Source organism: Ceratosolen solmsi, unplaced genomic scaffold, assembly GCF_000503995.2.
Source record: "Ceratosolen solmsi marchali unplaced genomic scaffold, CerSol_1.0 scaffold148, whole genome shotgun sequence".
Classification (NCBI taxonomy): domain Eukaryota; kingdom Metazoa; phylum Arthropoda; class Insecta; order Hymenoptera; family Agaonidae; genus Ceratosolen; species Ceratosolen solmsi.
Genome location: NW_011948446.1, coordinates 1,326,752 through 1,347,856, shown reverse-complemented (window position 1 = coordinate 1,347,856; position 21,105 = coordinate 1,326,752). Strand labels below are relative to the sequence as shown.

The 21,105-nt window shown below is 32.0% G+C and overlaps 1 protein-coding gene across 1 annotated transcript in view; it reads right to left on the bottom strand.

The window, feature by feature from the left end:
• The window catches only part of ctrip (E3 ubiquitin-protein ligase ctrip), a 29,375-nt gene extending 8,792 nt beyond the window's left edge, over window positions 1–20,583 (bottom strand). Inside the window, exons 1-12 of the mRNA XM_011504569.1 lie at window positions 20,136–20,583; window positions 10,156–10,491; window positions 9,390–9,701; window positions 8,391–8,477; window positions 5,304–5,997; window positions 2,798–3,294; window positions 2,002–2,399; window positions 1,467–1,751; window positions 842–1,222; window positions 400–572; window positions 130–307; window positions 1–28 (exon numbers count right to left, since the gene is read on the bottom strand). The exon at window positions 1–28 is cut by the window's left edge and continues 189 nt beyond it. Of these exons, the coding sequence (XP_011502871.1) occupies window positions 1–28; window positions 130–307; window positions 400–572; window positions 842–1,222; window positions 1,467–1,751; window positions 2,002–2,399; window positions 2,798–3,294; window positions 5,304–5,997; window positions 8,391–8,477; window positions 9,390–9,701; window positions 10,156–10,462 (3,340 nt within the window). The 5' untranslated portion in view covers window positions 10,463–10,491; window positions 20,136–20,583. The remainder of the gene's footprint in view (window positions 29–129; window positions 308–399; window positions 573–841; window positions 1,223–1,466; window positions 1,752–2,001; window positions 2,400–2,797; window positions 3,295–5,303; window positions 5,998–8,390; window positions 8,478–9,389; window positions 9,702–10,155; window positions 10,492–20,135) is intronic.
• Window positions 20,584–21,105: the final 522 nt, after the last annotated feature.

Sequence of the window (21,105 nt, the reverse complement as noted above, 5' to 3'; positions counted from 1 at the left end):
ATGAAACAACTTGATTTTTTAACATTTCCTATAGAGTAAGAATTACGTAATTAGTAATTACACTTACATGATACACTTGAAAATATTTATATAATTAAATATTAGAGCTCAAATTAAAATTAAATTTACTTTTAGAAGATCACTTGAGGAGTAGTAAAGCATTCGGAGTAATGCCCGTAAGCATTTACATTTAACAGCTGGTCCAGCTGAACTGCTGTAAACTTCATATAACACTGAAAACAGTGTTCGAATAAAACTTACAACCCACTCGTTAACTTTAACTACCAGGGGTACAACGTAAGAGTTGCTGTAAATAAAAAATTCATTGTAGAAATATTTGTTTAAAATCAATTATTTTCTATACTGGTGTAATTCGTTTAATAAGTGATAAATATTTACGTTGTCGATGACGGTACATTATCGCCTTCAGTGGGTTGAGTGTTAACTCTACGGAATATACTTCTTGCAACTCCAATATCTTCATTAATTTGTTTCATCACAGTTAAATCTATTGTGTATGTTCGTCCAAGAGTGGACAAGCAAATTTCTTCTTCTCCATTTTGAAAAGCCATCTATGATAAAGAAACAGAATGATAATTATTAGATTGAAAAATAATTTAAATTATAACCAACATTCAACTAATTCTTAAACAATAAGGGAGGCAAGTAAATTGTTATCTTGATTAATATCTTTAAAAATAGATATTTTGCATTATATTTAACTTTCTACCTTCAAGGATGTAATGTCAAACTATTAGAATTTAAATAAAATAAATATATAATTATAAATGGTCTCAACTTATTTATGCATTTATTGCCTTGCAATATCGTTTCAAATTACCTCTATGATTCTTGAATCGATGGTACTAAATGGGTGACAACACTGTCTCTCATCACGCCACTCCCATTGTACACTTTCCTGTTGATTATTAGATCTATCGAGTAAACTATCTACATTGAAGATGCCATCAGTTGGTAGCGGTGGCATCAACTCTTCAATGAGGCAGGTTATTTCAAATAGTTCCTGCGGCGACCGTGGTACCAACTCGACATCTTCTATCTTAATATCTAAAGAGCCAGTCAAAAGATAGCTTAGCGTAAATGCTATATTCTGCTGGAGAAGAAGTATCGCCAAGTCAGAACAGCGATTAGATATCACAGAAAGCATTCGTAGGACAGTTATGAAGTTGCCAATGCTGTTAACTGGTGGTGTGATCATCAACTATGAAAAAAGGCAAATAAATTCAATTCAATTAAATTTATAATAATTTAGTTGTTATGATCTATATGATTTAAAAACTTTTTAAATTCAATTAAGAAAATAGTTTTAATTTTAATTTAAGTTTTGTTCAAGTCATAAAAATATTCAAAAATTGTATGAGTTTATACATTTATAACAATTTTGTAATTCTGAATATAAATATTTTTAAATGTTACTGAATTTGAATACAAACTTCGGAATTTACCAATTGTTGCAAGTTTTGTAGTAATTCAGCATTAACTATTTTATACATCATCACTTCGTCGTGTTGAAAACTGTCCACCAATCGGCTAAACGCCTGGCATACACATTCGACACTTTTTTTATCTTGGTTAGTTAATCTATTTGTTAAAAGTGGTAGACTATCGGAAACAAGATGGAAATCATCGGGGTGTAGATTTTGACAACAATTCGCTGTGATTGTTAAAGCTGCACGCTGTGCTGTGATATTGAAGAAATCAACGAATTTTAAGCAGGCTGATACACCACCCTGTTGAAGAAATTAAACAAAATAAAATTGGTAATAGTAGTGTTTAAATTAAGAAAATTTTTATTCCAACATTATAATGTATTTTAAAACTTTTTCAAAATAATTTCTCTTTTTAATCAAAATCGTAATGGAAAATACCAATATTTAACAAATCTTCTAATAGTGTTTACTCTTTTTTTATATTTTAATTAAATAAAAAGTTTACGCTATTGGTAACTTACAAAACAAATATATAATTATAAGAACTCACCGCGTGAAGTATGGTTTTACTGTGTCTTCGTGATAACATGGCCAAAGCCGTTAGACATTGCTCGGCTACGTCCATACATTCTATGGATTCGAGTTTCTGCAAGAAAACAGGGACCGCGTCAACAACAACAGTTGATGAACGCGGCAGAGCTTCCATCATATATGTAAGGGCTCGACAGGCGTGGGTCATTATCACAAAATTGTGTTCGATACTGAGAAGATTGATAAGCGCAGCAACAACCTGCTTTACTGGGAAGCCAGTGAGCGTATCCTCGTTACCCATTACAAGAATTTCACCCATTCCAATTACTGCCTGGAGTTGTTCGCCCTCGTCATCGACTGCTTGTAGACCAGCCAAAAGCTGCTGGGCTTTCGCGGCTGAAATTGACAGGTAAATACCTAAATAGTGGCAAATTGAAAAAAGAAATAGATTTGTGATATAATTATAAGTGTGAGCTAGTTTGCGAGTGAGCTTTCAAGCTTGACACAAGTTTGTTACATACAAATGATAAATGATTAAATGTGTTTCTGTAACTTTTACCTACAATTCAGCTTGAATGAATTGCTTTATACGTCTATATTTGATGTGTGAGCCTTTTCGTTATATTCATTTTTTTTTTATATTAGCATAAATATAATCTGTTTTGTACATAGTTTAATATTTATTCAACCTTCGTTTACTAAATAGTGTTGAAAATACCATTAAAATTATCATTATAACCGAATAAATAAAGAGAATCTTTACATCATCAGGTTCAATTAACAGTAACATCGATAAGAAAATAAGTAAAACTTACCAGAGCTGGCACCCATGCTTCTATTAAGAAGATGTTGCATCCGCGAGCCGAGGGCACCAAATACGTGGGGTGGTAGACCCCTAGCTTCGAGGAGAGCTTGTAATCTGCCAACCTCGCCGTCATCACTCTCACTATCAGCAGCAGCAGCCGTACCACCACCTCCACCGCCAGACATGCCTGACGGTCCACCGCTGGCACTGAGGCCAGTGGTCGGCGTCGCCTGAGGAAAGGGATCTTCTTCGGTACCAGGAATCACGGGACCTGATGCTGCCGGAAGCGGAACCTGCGCCCCGACGGGAGCCACCGATGTGGCTATAGAATTAGGCATCGCAACGCCGCTACCAGTGTTATTGTTGCTGGTGCTACCGCCGCTGCCATTCGTTAGCGGATCGCTGCCCGACATTACGAGACCACCGCCAATGGTGCTGACAACCCCCCCGCCAGCAACCACACCACTCTCTATCGGTGCCTTCCTGGCTCGAGACGAAGAGCGATGTCTGAAAATCAATAAAATGATTTACTTTTCATTTCATAACTGAGCATATTTTTTTTAACTTATATTAAAAATATGCGATCATATTGCTTATAAGATTTGAATTGAATTCCTACGATTATAAACATTTTAAGGCTCATCTACATTATCCAATACAATTAAACTCAAAAACTACAATACAAATTTTTTTGAAACATACTTACATACTACGAATTAAGTCTGGTCTTTAATAAAAAAAATTATGTTTCATCTATTTTTCATTATATATATGTTGTAAATAAAAATTATTACAAGAAACAACCACTATTTTTATTGAGTTTCATGCATATATATTTTTTTCTTTCTTCTTTTTAACAAAAATATAAAATAATATACTTTCTTGGAAACATTATATTTTGAGCCTCTTAATTCTGTATAATCTCTAATAAGTCACTAATTAATTTTTTGTATTGTATTATATTAAGGAAATACCGTTTAAGAGTTCTATGTTTAAATTTCGAAATTTGTAAGAAGCAAAATAATTTGTTAACAATTAACTTTTTTTTATTGTAACATTCTTATAGTTTTAAATTTCTATTCGTGCCAAATGTTCGACCAATTACTATTTAGTTTTATAAATGTTTACTTTTAAATAAAAATTAAAAAATAATTTGAATACAATGTAATAATTTAATTTTAATTGATATTATATACTTTTATTTTCCTACAACCTTTAATTCTATAAATAAATGTATCTATAACGAGTTTGGAAAATACGTTTAGGATCCTTTATATATTCATTCATATATGTTGCTCATATAATGCATTATAATTCTTACATTTTTAAAGTGAAATGTTTTTTACTGTCATTCTGCAATTTACAGTTATTTCTTAGATTTTTAGTAATCTAGTAAGAAGCAAAAGCTCGAATCATGAAAATTTTTATTATTATAATCGCTGATACAGCTTGAACCGATAGCGGCAAAAAATTTAAAAGTGTTTATACACATAAACATGACGAAGTTAAAATCGACATTTGTTACATAAAAATGTTTCGTTCCCTTGACTTAATATTCAGAACAAAATCGAAGAAAATGGTATTCGTCTAACTCCATGATTATTCATATTACTATAAAGAAAAATAAAAATTTTTTTTACAATTTAATAGTAAATGAAAGTCAAAGTAACCCATCCTTATTTAGCATTTAATACGATCGCTAAATGTCGAATGCTTTTGTTTGAATTTACTATTATGATAAAACTCTACTTAGCGTAGCACTGAAAAATCGAAAATTATAATAATTGCAATGATATGAGCGTAGGGAGCTATTTGTCAAATACTTAATCAGGTCGCATTGATAGTGCCAACATTTAAAGGGACTAATCAGAGACAAATGTCCCCACAGGTGTTGCCAAGTCTCTATGAAGCAAGCACAAGGCAATCAAACTTTAACTTTCTTAAAGTAAAAATATTGCTATTTAAATTTTGTAATGTAACAATTACAATTATTTCGATTGTTGATAAGCAAAGTAACGAGAAAATAAATACAGAAAATATTCTAATAATATTGAATTATACATTTATAATATTTCTTACAATAAATTATCATTTTTAAATATTATTATTATCATTAATTAAAAAAGAGATGGCATTATCTAAAGATTTAGTAAATAACAAATAAAGATCGTTTGAGTAAACGATACAAATTTCATTAATTTTATACAACTATGGAATTTTAATTTATCAAACAAGTTGCTATATTAATTTATTAGTGATCGCTGTATTTATAAATAAACAATGGAATATTTTAGTAAGGTTATATTTCAGCACAAACATTCCGCTTCTTGCATTGAGCAAAGCCAAGATAAGTAAGCTCCCATCCCAATGGTAAATTATGAGCGAAAATGTTCGTTAGCCCACGGTCTTTTTAAAGATCGTGACAAGTAGCGTAAGTAAGCGCTTACGATAAAGCTAATCGACGCCGAATATAATGGTATCCATGAACAGGCGCATCCTTATTTCATCATTTTTACCTGGAGCTCGAGCAGGAACCGCTGAGGCTGTCCTTCTTATGGTACTTGCTCTGGGACTTGCCGCTGCCGGTGGCTAGGTCCTTGGTCTGCTCGCTGCAGAGCTTGACGCGTGAGCGCAGCAGATGTTTGTGTTGGGGCGGCGGGTGCGCGGTCGCGTGGACCGCCGCGGCCCAGTTGGCCGCGAGCGCTGGTGGTGGTGCAGCCGCCGCCGCCGCCGTTGCAGCCGCGGCGATTCCGAGGCCGACGCCCCCGCCAGCCCCGGGCACCCCGAGGCTGATGCTGCCGACGCCACTGCCGTTGCCGTTGCTGCCCGCTGTCGCGTTGGCGTTCACGGCTGCTGCTGCGGCGGCGGCGGTGGCGACGGCTGCGGCAGCTGCGGCAGCGGCGGCGGCGCTCGTCGTCGTGGTGGTATTGGCAGTTGTCGTGGCCGCGTAGCCGCTACTACCCGCCGCTGCCGCTGCTCCCCCGTCATGTGGCGTCGTCAACGCACCCCCGCCGCTCTCCGACGAGTTGCTTGCTGCGTTACCCACTCTGATGCTGGCCTTCGTACTCGTCGACGACTGACCGCTGCCGACGCCGACGCCTGCACTGGCGTTGCTGCTGTTGACGACAACAATACCACCGCCACTAACGACTCCAATCGAGCTTGTGCCGACGTTGTTGACACAGCCGCTGCCACCCTGGAGCTTTGAACCTAATAAAGAGCGGACAGAGGGCTAGAAATGAAGCGAGGCTGAGCTGCAATGAACACCTTCCCCTTACAACTCTTTCTGGGGCCTCACAACCCATATACACGCGCGCGCACGCATACCTCTTTGTATTTTACGAATATTTTTATTGATACCTCTATGTTATAACTGGAGAATTGGCGAATTTTCAATTATTATTCATTCCATCAATGAGAGTTATATTTTTCATGGCCTTACAATTCACATTCAAGTTTGACTACCAATTTCATTTAATTAATGGACATTTTTTTAAATTGTACAGTTTTATTTTTTAATATTATACACCATTGGAATATTCAGATACGGATAGTATATTATTCCACATTTCTATCATAAAATTTCACCAGTATAGTTTGTTGTTTATAGTATACAATTAATGCAATAGTATTTAAAAAATCATTGAATACAAACAATATTACAACACTGAGGTTTCAATATAATACCCTTTTGATTTTTATTCAAGAAACTTCAGAGATTTGTATATTTAATTTATAGCGACTTATAATAATAAATAAGTGAAGTACTGATTATAACAAAGAAAGGTATTTAATTAAATATTGTTTTGAAAGTGTCGTGTTAAATATTTTTCCATTTATGCCACTATTATTAATAAACATATAAATTTTCCAATTCATTTTATTATCCGTTAAATCTAATTCTTATCATTGGTTGACTTTTGCATTCTAAAAGAAATGTGTTTTACTACAATGTAATGTTTATTTCAAACTTATAAATCATTTACCGAAATTTAAACTCGCTGTAGTTTAAACCGCTTTTCGCAATTAATCGCAGCAATTTTTCATTTATTTGGTTATCGAAATAGTTTAATTTTTAAATGCTCAATTACTGTCATAATATTCTGATTTTTTAAATTCTCGAAAGTATTTGTATAATTTAAAATAAAAATGTATTTTATCAATTGCTTTTAAACTTCAATTAGCTATATCTAATATTTTCTTCTTGTGTTTTCAATTAGAAAAATATTACTGCGAATTATATAAATGTTATTACACATGCTTGTTAGACAATTTGAATAAATCGTATTTCCCTCTTAATGTTCAATATGTTATTAAGATTTACTTCAAATCAGAAACATAATTTAATATAGTAATTGTTATAGTAATTAAATTTATTAATTAATTTAATATCTCCTGAACTTGGTTATAGCTTATACAATAAATAATATATTGTTTTATGTTTTAAGGCCCTATTTTATATTAATAATGCTTTTCTTAGATAATATTATGTCAAATGCTCTATAAATATCACTGATAATTTTAGAAATGAAATATATTAACGAGTCTGTTTTAATTACAAAATGTATATAAAATGTTTCGTTCAATCAATTGGATGATATTGATGCAATAACAATTTTAAAGGGGACGCTTGGTCAAAAATAGTGACACGATAAACAGGACACTGTAATTTTTATTTATGTTTGCAAGTCAAATTTATGCAGTGTTAGATTACTCATTTCTGATCAATTTTCAGTGTGATAAAAATAAAAACAATTATTCTGTATGATTCGGGAAATTATTTTTATATTTACAAAAAAGTTCAAAGCATATATTTTTTCAATAAATAATATGATAATTTAGAAATAAACAATTGAGAATATAAATATTTATATTAATTTAATGATTAATTATTGATACTCTTCTTTTTCTCTTATTAAAATCACTTCTATTATATACTACGTGCTTAAAACGAATCAAATTATGATCTAAAAATTCATTCATTTTTTACCAGTTTTTATATATTAAATTTCTGATATATTTATTTCGAATTTAAATTAAATGTCATTATAGAATATGATTGAACATATATTGTTCAAAAAAACTTAAAAACATATACATTCTTTTAATAAATTCTAAAAGTAATTTTATAAAAATTTTATTTTAACAAGTGTTATTCTGTAATGGCTAATTAAAATAAGCATAATTAAGGCTTGCTTTTTCTTAACAAAATGATTAAATCATCCACATATTTTAATTATACTAAAGTTACAACTAAATTTGTTTAAATTTGCACTTTTAAAATAGTACATATTTTTATATTAAAAATTTTATTGTCATTTAAAAAGAATTTTTTTTTGCATTTAATATTCTTCATATCATGGAAATATGTATGATATGCTAGATAATTTTCAAAACTAATGGCAATATAACAATAAGGAAATATATATTTACAAATGATTAGGATATATTTTATTATTTTGTGCAATGTATGGATAAAGTCAACGTTATTTAAAGTAATTATTTAATTTTTTTTTTATGAATATTATAGCCTCTACTCAAAATGTAAAGGAAAAAATAATGAGCAGAATTTTATTATGAATTACGTTATGCCATAGGCTTACCTTCTTGATGATAGGTTTGTGCTGATATCGGAAAAAGCGCTTTGACAGCAGACACAAATCCTTCCAGACATTCGCTCATCTTCGTGCCTAATGTGATACATTCTGATTTGACTGTTTATTTATTTAAATTATCCTAACTCTAATATTTTAGTATCAATCCTTTTTATTTCCTAAAAGCATTTGAGCCCTTGCAATCATACCTAGTTACATTAAGCCACTACCACAACTGCTTATAATTAATGCAATTTTATATAACTTATGTTTGTGAAAAATGTTTCAAACTACATTACCAATAATTTAATAAGATGTATTACTGTGTATTATACAAAACATTTTTATCAAATGTCAGGTGCTGGAAATAATATTGCAAAGTAGCGCAACTTTTAATAGTTGATGAATTTCTTAATATTCAATTAAATATAGTATATTACCAAATTCTACATAATTGTTTATGCCTGTGGATAGAAATGTATGTATACTTTCTTCAACATTGCACTTTCCAATTAATTTTAGTTAGTAATAGGTGTGAATGGTTTTTTTTTGTAAAACACAAAAGCTCCACACCAATGTTTTTGCACCTTATTTGTCGTATCATGAGTTAGGAGTCATGCTTGCACAAATAAAGTAGGGTGATAAAGAAATTTGGTGTTGTCCAGTTGTATGATTCCGTCACCATTTCATTTGAATTACAATTGATAATGTAATACTATTATAACTCAAAAACTATAATTTATCTCAATTTTTAAGAAACTGCCATAATAATAAATGAAATATGGAAAATACCCTCTTGTGTATATTTGAAAAATTATACAAATTTTAAAAATTAATAAATCATTAGCACAATTATACTCTTTACAGCAGTAAGATTAAGAATTTGAATTTGATTCTAATTTTAGCTATTTTTTCCATTTTCTGAATATAATTATTGAAATTTGAGTTATCGTAGTATTGAAATACTAATTTAAATTGATTAATAATTAAAGAAAAATATCGACTGACCTCTACTGCCTTTGGATGTTGATGGATGGCTTGTAAGTGGCGTGCTTGGAGTCAAGTTATTAGTAAAGAACGAGGATTTTCTACTACTGCTTCCGTAGCCACTGGACAATGTTGAGTCCAAGCTGTTGTTGATTCCTTGAGTATAGATTTGTGGATTTTGAGGGGTGCGCGATCGAGTGCGCGAAGCCACGCAATCGATGGGCGCTGAGTTGAATTCCTGTAAACTATTTTTTGAGCTGCGTATTCTTGTGTTATTTCCACTGGAGTTATAATTAGTCTGGTGCGTTCTTTGTTGCTGTCTCCAATCTGTATCTATTAAGCAAATAGGTAATTTCAATAACGATTTTACAATTATCATTAATTAATAAAAAATACGCGAGTTACATTATTTTTCCTGTTTCAATCTTAAAGAGATCATTTATTTATTAGAATTTATAAAAATTTTATATAATTTTTTATATTGATTAAAGGAATATAAACCAAAATTTAAACCTCCTAATGGATTCTTGCGGTTACTAAATATTTTAAATATATGTTCAATAGAAGTGTAGAATTGTCATTAAATCACAATTAAAAATCCAAAGCCATTATAGTATGTATAATCATAAATCTTCATATTTCACTGATAATTAAAGTCAAATTCATAATTAAAAAAAAAACCTATCGAACTTGTTATAATTACAAGGCAAATTTAAATAAAATTGCTTTCTAAAATACTCTTTATCGTTTTTCTAAATTGATGCAATGGTGCAATTACCAAAATTACCGAATAAGCATTCTAAACCGGCTCCATTGCTTCGTCGGTCATTCTTTGCTCTACTTTCTCCTTTGGAGAACTCGACAGGGCGTTGGTGTTTATAAGTTGGCGCCTGCGGTGGTTGCGGGTCGCCAATAGCTTGTTTACGTCGCTTTTCTTCAAGAGTAACCTGCACTGCGTTGTTATTTTGACGCTTCCTGTAGCCGCTACTCCCACCACTGTTCGAGCTCTTCCCCTTGAATTTAGAGGTGTCTGCTGAAGCACTTGCCTTCTCTACAGACCCCCCGGACGACGACTGATCTTGTTGATCTGCCATAGATTAATCGACTCATGCCACTATTCTATCTGTAAAAAAATAATTATCACGTTAATTGTAATTATAAACGTCAACTGTTTCTACTTTAATTAAAGATTAAAGATTTAATTGCAGACTTATCCAGGAATAAGTTTATATTAATTATAATTTTTGGAAACTTATAAAATAAACAAAGTTTATATGATAAAACTTTTTCTTTTAAAAATAGTCGATAAACATTTTAGAGTTAAAGATTTAGTATTGGAGTGATGCCTATAATTGGATATTATAGTTATATTATATTTTACCCACATTTATATTTTTTACATAAAAAAGTATGCTTTGAAAACATTGGATATGCCTGCTGAATTAATCTTTTAATATTTAAATAAACTGTATTTAAAATATATTTATTGTGTATTTATAATATAAAAAATTGTAATAAAATAACCAATGAAATAATTTATGTAGTAATTAATTGCAATATCTTTTACTAACATAAAAAATGCTTCAGAAAATATAATTTTGTAAATCTATACCGAAAATTATTCTCAGCTAACCCGTATGCAACCAACAGCTACATCCAACACATTCAAATTTAAAATATTCAATATATCACATATAATCATCTGTAATTTCGACGGTTCATAATAAATCGAAATTTTCAAGCGAATTCGAAGCTTCTGTTCTTGCCCCTTCACCGCCCTGCAACAATTTACTAAGAACTTTGAAGTAATAGAGCAATAGCCCTGCAGATACCGCCCGTGATCTAGTAATACTATAATTCTTAGAACACGTTGACCTGTCTATATGTGCATTCGCTGGCATTATTGAAAAGAATAAGAAAATTGTGTAAAAATGGAGACAGCCATAAAATATTCTACAAAAGAACACATAATTTTGTGTTTCCGTTATCAGGTATACGCTTGTCCTGAGAAAAGAACTCCAATCACAATGATCAACGATAAGTAAACTAAAAGTGACAAGGCCCGGAAACAATTTTGTATTTCTTGAAATTCCCGATTTGTGTCCTTTCGGATTTTTCGATTATATCTAATCTTTTACAATTCTTAACAGATGTTTGTTTACTTGAATATCCAATTTATTATCTATTTTTGAAAGGTTAGAAATTGCTGATGACGTACGAGAACCTTGTGAATGTGAATGTGCAAGGAAACGAGAATTCTTAATGTAAATCAAATATTAAATCTTAATGTAAACACTTTACTTTGTATTTGTGAAATAAACGATTCTTACGCATTTTATTTTGATAAACAGCTGATTTTTGGAGATTGAAGTAAATAGCAAGTTCAGTTATTCAAAAATACAGACTGAAACTAGCGGCAAAATAGAAATTATTTTTAAATAGACATACATCTAATTATGAATGAAATAAATATAAAGTTTTTTTCCACTATTATAATAATTTGAAAAAAATCTACTTATATCTTAAAATTATATTAAACAAATGATTGAGTAACATTTTCCACAAAATATCAAAGTTTTATGTTCATTTGTACATAATTGATAGTTTAAATGAAAACAAGATAAATTGATCAGATCTTGTAAAACAGTGTGTTATTAAGTTGTTGAATGATTATGTATAATCGTCGTTCAAACGATCAACAATCATAGCTTTGATCACTTTAAATTTTATAGATTGAATTAAGAAAAATTAATTAAATCAAAATTTAAACATTTCATGAAAAGTCGATATTTTAATTTTTTTATGGTATTTATTTACAAATTTTAAATACGTATTGTAGCTCGTTTAATAAAAATATTCTTAAAAAGTGAAAAGAAAAATACGATTTTTTTAAAAAATGTATTCGCAGTTTCATTCACTTAGTGTTTTTATATTGTTTTGTTACTAAGTTAGCTAACATTAGAAATAGTAGCAGCGAGTCTAATAAATATTAAATAAAATAATAGAGAAAGAGATGTAGATATTTACTTCATCTAATATATTTGTATCCTTTGTGTGTTAAGACTAATTTTTACATTTTTTATGCAATTCAAATTTGTAAATTATAAACATTAAAAATTATTATTTATAAATAAAATAAGTATGTATAAGTTTGTAAGGAGAAAATTTGACGTTTGATAAATAATGCTATTAGAAAAAATTTCGGTATATCAAACATTTTATGTAGCAATATATAATATAAACAAATTTTCTTTTAAATGTTTGTATTATTTATAAATGACAATTAAATATACAAAAATTAGAATAAGAACTTAATTTTATATTATTAATTTAATAAACGAAAACTAATTACAGATAATTTGAAACAAATACATAAAACTTCTATAATTTCAATACTTTTCAACGTATTTAAATTTAAAATTTTATTATATTTATGTATTTGTAAACTATAATTGTTACACATTCACTATAATTAATTGGTACACATATAATTGTTATACAATTTTTATAAATTGAAAAATATATAATATATATAAAACACTAATGTCTTGTTTTTATTACAGGATACGCCAATGGAGAAACAAAGTATTAATTGTTTATCAGTCATTATTTGGATTTCTTGATATATTTTATGATATTTTCGTATCTAAAACTGTCATTTTATATAAAGAAAATTCGTATTTTGTAAAAAAGAAAAACAATAAAAAAAGCAAAATCGTATGCACGCACTCTAATCGATGAAATCCCCTTATAATACAAATTCAAACAAAGCTTAATCCACTTTTCACTAAACGCTGTACGAAGGTTACTAACAAAGAATGACAATGAAGAAAACAAACGAACATCTCCGTGCGTTATCTACATTCTACAAAAAATTTGGAATACGCAGTTCTCACAAAAATATTAAAGTAGGATTGGAGGGGAGCGCGTTGAAAGAAAAAGAGAAGAGAGAGAAAGAGAGAGAACAAAGATAAAGGGGACATTCGATACATACAAAAAAATATTAAACAACGATTCAAAAACTAGAAGAAAAAGTTTAGGTGAATGGCAATTTTGTGTTAAGGAAATAAAAAAAATCTTGGAATAGAGCAGAAAATCCTATTAAACACTTAGCCTGGGTCATTTTGATACGATACACATTGCGATACACTTGTAGAAGTTACACTGTACCATCATCGTTTTTGTATTTAAATGATCAACTGCGCCATCAGGGAACTTTCGACTGGCAGAGCCATGCAGAAGGGCTACCACGAGGAAGAAATGATACTACAATTTGACGTTTCTTTTTCCCACTCGTCTATTATTTTTGTTTGCATTATAGGATTGGAATGAGTAAAGCAAACAGGCAGGCAGAGGCAAGCAGAGAGACAGAATCAACCAATCAGCCAGGCAAGCAGACAGATAGATAGCCAGACAGGCAGTCGGAGAGAGTAGTTACGTACACACGCTCGTACGCAGATGTCCCTGTGCACGTCGATAACAAAGGCAAGTGTGTAGCAAGCAAAGTGCTATGTGTATGTGCACGCCTGTTTATACGAAACGTATACTAATGCAAAATCTGACGATGCCTCTCGCCTCTCTGCTTTTGCGCATGCACATAAGCATCCACACATTATCACATATCTCAGGACACCACAAAGACGCTCTATATAATACACTAGAGCCCAAAATTTCACTCTCCCAAAAGCGATACATTTTTTTTTGCACCATGTAATTACTACGCAGTTTCGAACATTTAGCTGAACATACACTGGTCGATGTCGTAATATAGATAGTGTACATCGTTTAACTACTCCATTGACAAACGATTGTCCACGAAGAGAATGATATCGTTCAAATTTAGGCATTCTAATTTGAATTTTCTTAACGAATCGAATTGTGCTGCCTAACGTAAATAAATTGTTATTTCTATTTGAGGTTATATCGAAGATCTTAGGAAACTATGGTCGATTTGTTAAAACATAAATTAATTAACGGTAGGTATACTATTTATTTTGCTCTTCGAAATCCACGTACTATTAAAAACAGCGTAAAAGGGTCGTAAGAGCTACTGCGAAGTACGTATGAGAAAGAGTGAGAAAGAGCCTGTCAGAAGGAAGAGAAGCTAGTGTGCGCGCGCGCGTATAATGAGAGAGAGAGAGAGAACGTGGTCACCATTTACTCTTGGCTTAACACATTCTGAGAGTTGCGTGTGCTCCGTGAGGACTGAACGCTGTCCTTCTTACTCTCGTTCACCTTTCAGTGCATTCTTTCTTTCTTTCTCTCTGTTGAATGTACGCATGCACGACGCACGCACACCAGCGAAAGCGCGCGCGCACTTGCCTAGCTACTGCTTTTACGAACAGCTTTGTCTTGCTTACTACATCGATGCGTTGTTGTATGATGTTTCCTTGGATTTTTTCCTAAAGCTGTCCATCCATCTTATTTAATATTTTATTGTGCTTTGTTGAAAATTTGGAGGGCAGATTCGGAAGGTAACGTTTTATTTCATCGATAACAATCAATAGTTATCTTGCAACAATCGACGAATCATTCGGACATCGAGTCATGCGACGCTCAAAGAAACGAAATCGAAAATGATAGACGGTTACTGAACGAGCGGTAAAAAGTAAAAATAAATAAAGGATGAAATTCGATTGACTTGTGGGTGGATAACGAGGAAGGAGGAAAAATCATCGAACAGAAACATTAGATAGAAAAACGAGGGCGATGAAAAAAGTATCTGGTAAAAGGCAAATCGCGATGGTGCGTTACCTGAATGATGGGGAACATGCTCGCAGCAGGGCCTCGGAATAAATTTGGCGTCCCTCACATCGGAAAAACAAGAATTGCACTACGTGCGTATCAGGTGGCCCGTACCCTTTTTACCGTCTCGTTCGTCGTACTTGGTTCCACTGTAACAGCTATCGCTTAGTATATACTCTTGTTTCCATGTACAATCAACACGAGCAGCAACGCAGGAACGAACGAACGAACGAACGAACGAACGAACGAACGAAAGAAAGGAAAAAAGAGAATAATAAATAATTCGCACTTTCAATGAGCGGCACGCACGTCTTTCTTATTTCCGGTTCGTCTTCATAACTGCGTTAAAGAGCTCTCCTGCAGGTACCTTAAGGGCCCACCACGGCCTCCCACGCGAACCCGACAAAGAGGCAAAATGCACTGAGAACGAGAGCTGCGACTTGCCTCGTAGCAACGTATACAATGCTGGCTGTGGTTTATACAGGAGTTCCAAAAGCTCATGCACGGGACGCGCGGCGACGCACCACCACCACCACCACCACCACAAACAGCAGCAACAACAGCAACAGCAACAGCAACAGCAACAGTAGCAGCGCAGCAGCAGCAGCAGCAGTAGTAGCAGTAGCTCACGTTTTCAGCTGCGGGTGCGCGCGCATCACTAACCAACGATACTGTATGCGTGCGCGCGTGCCTCGCAGACACGTTTCACTTTGTCTTGATTCCACCCGCGATGGATTGCATTTTTTCTCTCTCTTGCTCCTCCCTTTCTTGCTCATCCCCACCCACTTCCACGATGTCTCGTCTCTTAACCATGCATCAATCTCGACCGCACGCTTCGAAAATGAACTCGTAAATTCTCATTTTGTCATTTGGTACTATATTTTTCTCACTCGTGCCTGAATACTAGGGATACGTTTAACCATTCTGCTTTATAAATGGAACTCTACCAGGAATATGAAATTCTCACGGGCGTATACACAGATGCATGGAAAGCCCATTGCATTTATGTACGCGCTTGCATGTATATGATGAATATATGTGGGTCGAGAGAGGCGCTTATGTGCCTCACTCAGGTATAGGTTATGTATTCCCTGTTTGGGCGCACTTACGCATGTGTATGTCAGTGCGCTCACGTTCAAACTTGTGTTGCATATGTGAGACCCTGGGCACAAGTTACGCTCTCTTGCGTTTACTCAATTTTCAAGTTAACCTACACACGCACGCAAAATATGAGATATTTGAAACAACGCAAATCTATAAAGTTGCTTTAATTATTTCACAAATATGACAATGGTAGTTTTTTAAATTTAGGAATATATTGCAATAGTAGGTCGATTTGTGATGAGCTCACTCATGAGGATGAATTGCGAAATCAAACTTCCATAAATTATTTGTTTGCGTGAAAGTGTTAAAAATGAAAAAATTTTGTAAGGCTGGTTGAAATTGCTGTTATGTGTCAATTTTGTATCAATTTTGTATTTCAAAGATTTGTATTATTTAGTCGTATTATTTTAAAATCTTTTACTTTATAATTTATTTGACAACAATAAAAATTTGAGATGATATTGAGTAGTTTCACCTTAAATTCAATATTACGAGCTCTATAGATAATTTCTTTAGTAGGTAATGCAGAAACCTATGTTGAATGCAATCGTTTTTGGTAAATCCATCAGAGTCCACTCTGCTTTTAATTTTTTGTCGACAATTTTATGTTTTTAATTTTGTAAAGAATAAATAATATGAATAATAAATAAAATATAAGAAAAGTTATAACCATGATTTCTCAATTGGTGTAAATAACAAAATAATATTAAACGATATACTTTGCAAAGCATTCTTCATAAAAGTTAAATATAAGTGACAAACATTTTTTTTCTTGAGCACACATTTTCAAAAAATTTCAAGTAGTAATATTTCTTATGAATAATTTCATTAAAAAAAACATAATATGTTAACAATTAAATTTTGTTGGTAAAAATGTCATTATTTTATATAAATGTAATATTTTACATTTATACAGAATATTTAAGAATGTTTAAATATGTTTCCAAAAAATTAATTTACTAAAATAATGTAATTGATTAAACTTATTACGTTTTTTTTTTTTTTTTTTATTGAAGAAACTTATATACTATAGAATATAAAGTAAATCATCATGCAATTAAAATATTAATAATCGTTTCATTGATATGATAATAAGAGAGAAATACAATAACGGAAAATCAAAGTCATTAATCATACATTTATCTAATATTAATGAACTTGTCATAGTTTCAAATTTGCTATAAATTGTAATATAACACTGGCTGAAAAAGTATACAATGCAGACTTTAACAATGTGACATATTATACCAATTCTACATCAATAAGTAATAGTATTTATCTATATACAGATTCCATATAATTTATAATTTCTTCGGTAGATGTATAAGCCATTTGCTTAAAGTTTCCCATAATATTTTAAATATATATTTTAAACCCACAATAACAATTGTTAAAATAATACTGTATCTTTCAATATATAATAACAGTGATATTGTCATTAGAATATCCAATATTGAATTAAGTTACCATAAAATCCTTAAACTACTCAAGAACTAATGTATTTGTAACGTTCAATTACGTAAGCTTAAACCATAAATTCATAAATTTTTGTACTAAATTAATAATAATTTATGTAGGAACAGTAATATTTTCAAAATCAATCATAGGAAGAGCATGCAGACAATTATAAATATTTTTATTTCTTTTTTTACTTGTTATTTATATCGATGATGTTTTCAAATGATTGCATGTTATAAGATTTTATAATTAACTTGTTTTATTTAAACTATAATTTTATAGATTCGACAAAATTATAAAATTATCTAAAATAATGCATGCAACTACTTTATATTTTTATCGTATATATAGATAATTTTGAGATGAAGCACAAATTTCTTTTTATATTTTAGTTCTAAATAATATTGAATATCTCTAATTATGTCAAAAGGATTTTGTTAAGACGGTCCTTGGAATACGTTATTGATACAAAAATTTATATATATATATAATTACAATAAATACTGCTTAATTACAGAAATGAACCTTTTTTATTCAAGGTATTATGATGAATATTTTATTTACGGTACATTTCAGCGTTACCATATACAAATAGATATTTCCTTGGCTAATGCATCATTAAACGTAAAGTTACGACAGACGACGCATTTTCAGTGCACGCGCTACACATTTATCCGTATGTACATCAAAAAGCAAAATGAGAATTCTTATTTGTGGTATGCACGCGTGCGTGTATATGTGGGAGAGAAGAAAGAAAGAGAGAGAGAGAGAGAGAGAGAGAGAGAGAGAGACGGTATAGTGGTTGGTATCGACGGCCAACTAAATGAACAAATGCATGAATTCATTGGAAGTAGTCAACAAGCTTGTCACACGAACGTGAGACTATTTGGGTATTACGGAATGAAAAAGTTTCAACAAAAATAATTTAGATTACATTTGTTGAACTTAGTTTCACTTAGTTTAACCTTGATTTCGTGGACAATGACTTAGTTAGAAAACGATACAATTGATGACTATGTGTAAAAGCGTGTGAAGTCTAAATGTATGGACGGATGACAACATGCAACGTATCCTTTGCAGTAGATCGAAAACGTTTTAAAACGCTTTCAATATTCGTTTGGGTAATAAACATCATTACCTTCAAAACAAATATCAAATAACATTTTCGGTTAATTTTAACCGTTAAAGTTGTAAAATCAGAGAAGAGTGGGAAAAATTTATTTATCGATCCAACGCAAGATACTATTTAAAAGACAGCATTCACCATTGTGTCAAATACGTGCAGACCTGTATATAATCATCATTTTTAATAAAAAAAAATTTCAACAAGTGCACCCAGCATCAATTTTAAATATTGAATTGATTGTCGATATCGTCGTCGTCGTCGTCGTCGTCGTCATCATCATCGTCATCGTCATCGTCATCGTCATCATCATCGTCATCGTCGTCGTCATTGTCATCGTCATCGCCATCGTCATCGTCATCGTCGTCGCATGTGCACCTCTCGGTCTCCTTCCCTTGACAGACACGCGCGTATAGGTGCGCCTGCGGCATGTATTGGTTAGGTTAGGTCGCAAACGAAGGCTGCAGTCAAGCTTCATTCGCGCTCCGCCCCCGATTTCACGGGCAGCCGCTTTGCACTTTATGCGTGTATGTGCACTTATGAACGCCCTCGTGTGCGCAGGATTACACGGGCGAGAGGCGGCTGGAGCTTTTTCGCCCGAGCGCGTGTTACGTTTAGTGGTGGTGGGGCAACGCTGATAGGGAGAGATACGAAGGCTTTTAAATTACCCGCCTTTTCAAATTCCAATACCATCGCCACTATCATCAAGGCGCATTTTTACAGGAATGTTCCTTAGGTTTTTAACTTTCATCGCTATGATTTAAGTTAAAATTTTAGTATTTTAATTGAAGAATAAAGTGCTTTCTGCTCCCCCTATTATTTCTATCGCTACGAGAGCGTAGTATACGCTTTGTCAGTTTATATATATATATATATATATATATATATATATAGATATGCATACGATCTATATCGCAACATTCAAAGTGAAACGGTGCGCGTTCGATACAACCACCATACGAATAGGGTGTTTAAATGGAATGAACGAGCAAGAGAATGTTAAAAATATTCTATGGAATATGATTTTAATTAATATATAAAGAATAAGGATGAGTCGTTTTTCCTAGATATTTTCGTTTTTCATGAATCGTGTACATTTACTTAACCTATAAAGACATTTTCGCAATATAACGAAATTAAATTATAACTTGTATAAATACTATGAAATAAAGAGATCCTTTTTAATACAATAAAATTCGAGAAAACTGACAATACGAAATAGAAACAAAAATGGATAATAGCGTTGAGAGATAATTATGAATAAAAGAAGGGGTTAAATTAAGGGTGGATTAAACAGTAGTTTAATATCTAAGGAAAAATAGTATGTACTATATTACTGTAAATTCATGGTACTCCTTTGGTCGTTACAGTCGTCATTAGTTGTAATTGCTTTCGAGGTTAAAACGAGCTTTCCTTTCTTCTTTCTTTCGTGCGTTTTTATCCCTTTACACATTTAGTCTTGAGTCTCAGATATTCAGAGGTCAGTCAGCGTTCTCGCGTAATTTTGAACTCCATTATCCTCTCTCGTTTTTGTTTTTTTTTTTAACATCCAGTATTTTTCTCTTTTTGAATCATTAATGATGAGAACAAACGCACGCGACAGAGAACATGAAAAATAAGATGAAATTCAACTATTCCACATTGTTAAATAAAAATTGTTTTCTTGTTTTTTAACTCTCGTATCTTTACTTATTCTTCTTACACTTATAATTTGTTAATGTAATCCTGTTCTTTCTCAACTGTAACGTTATCGTATAATAAATAGTCTGAGAATTATGCCGATTGCAATATGCAATATGACAATATGACACAAACTAAGAACTGAACTTTAAAAAAAGTTAGTGTAAGTACCTCCTTATTCTAGGTCCTTCTTATTCTAGATGATAGAAAGAGCAAACGAAAATGAAAAAGAGAGGAGAGAGGGAGCAAGTGAAAGAAAGAAGAGAAAAGAGCGAACGAGATAGGGAGTGGGGACACAGGAGGGAGAAAAGAACGTGCCCGACGTTGCCAAATCATGACTCTATTTTCAATAGCCGCGAACTGTCACGATTTTCAAAGAGGCAAGATGGATAAATATATGATTATTATACAAAACTTAATTTTATTATTAAACAGTCATGTATCATACGATCAAAATTTCAAAAGATTATTTCGTATTTAAGTATTAATGTTTTAATACATTTTATTATTCTTGTAAATAATATTTTATGAATTTTTATACATAATATTTTATTACTTTTAGTTAAAACCCTAATATGTTAATGAAAATACTTTAAATATTTTATTTTTATAAGACACACTGTATAC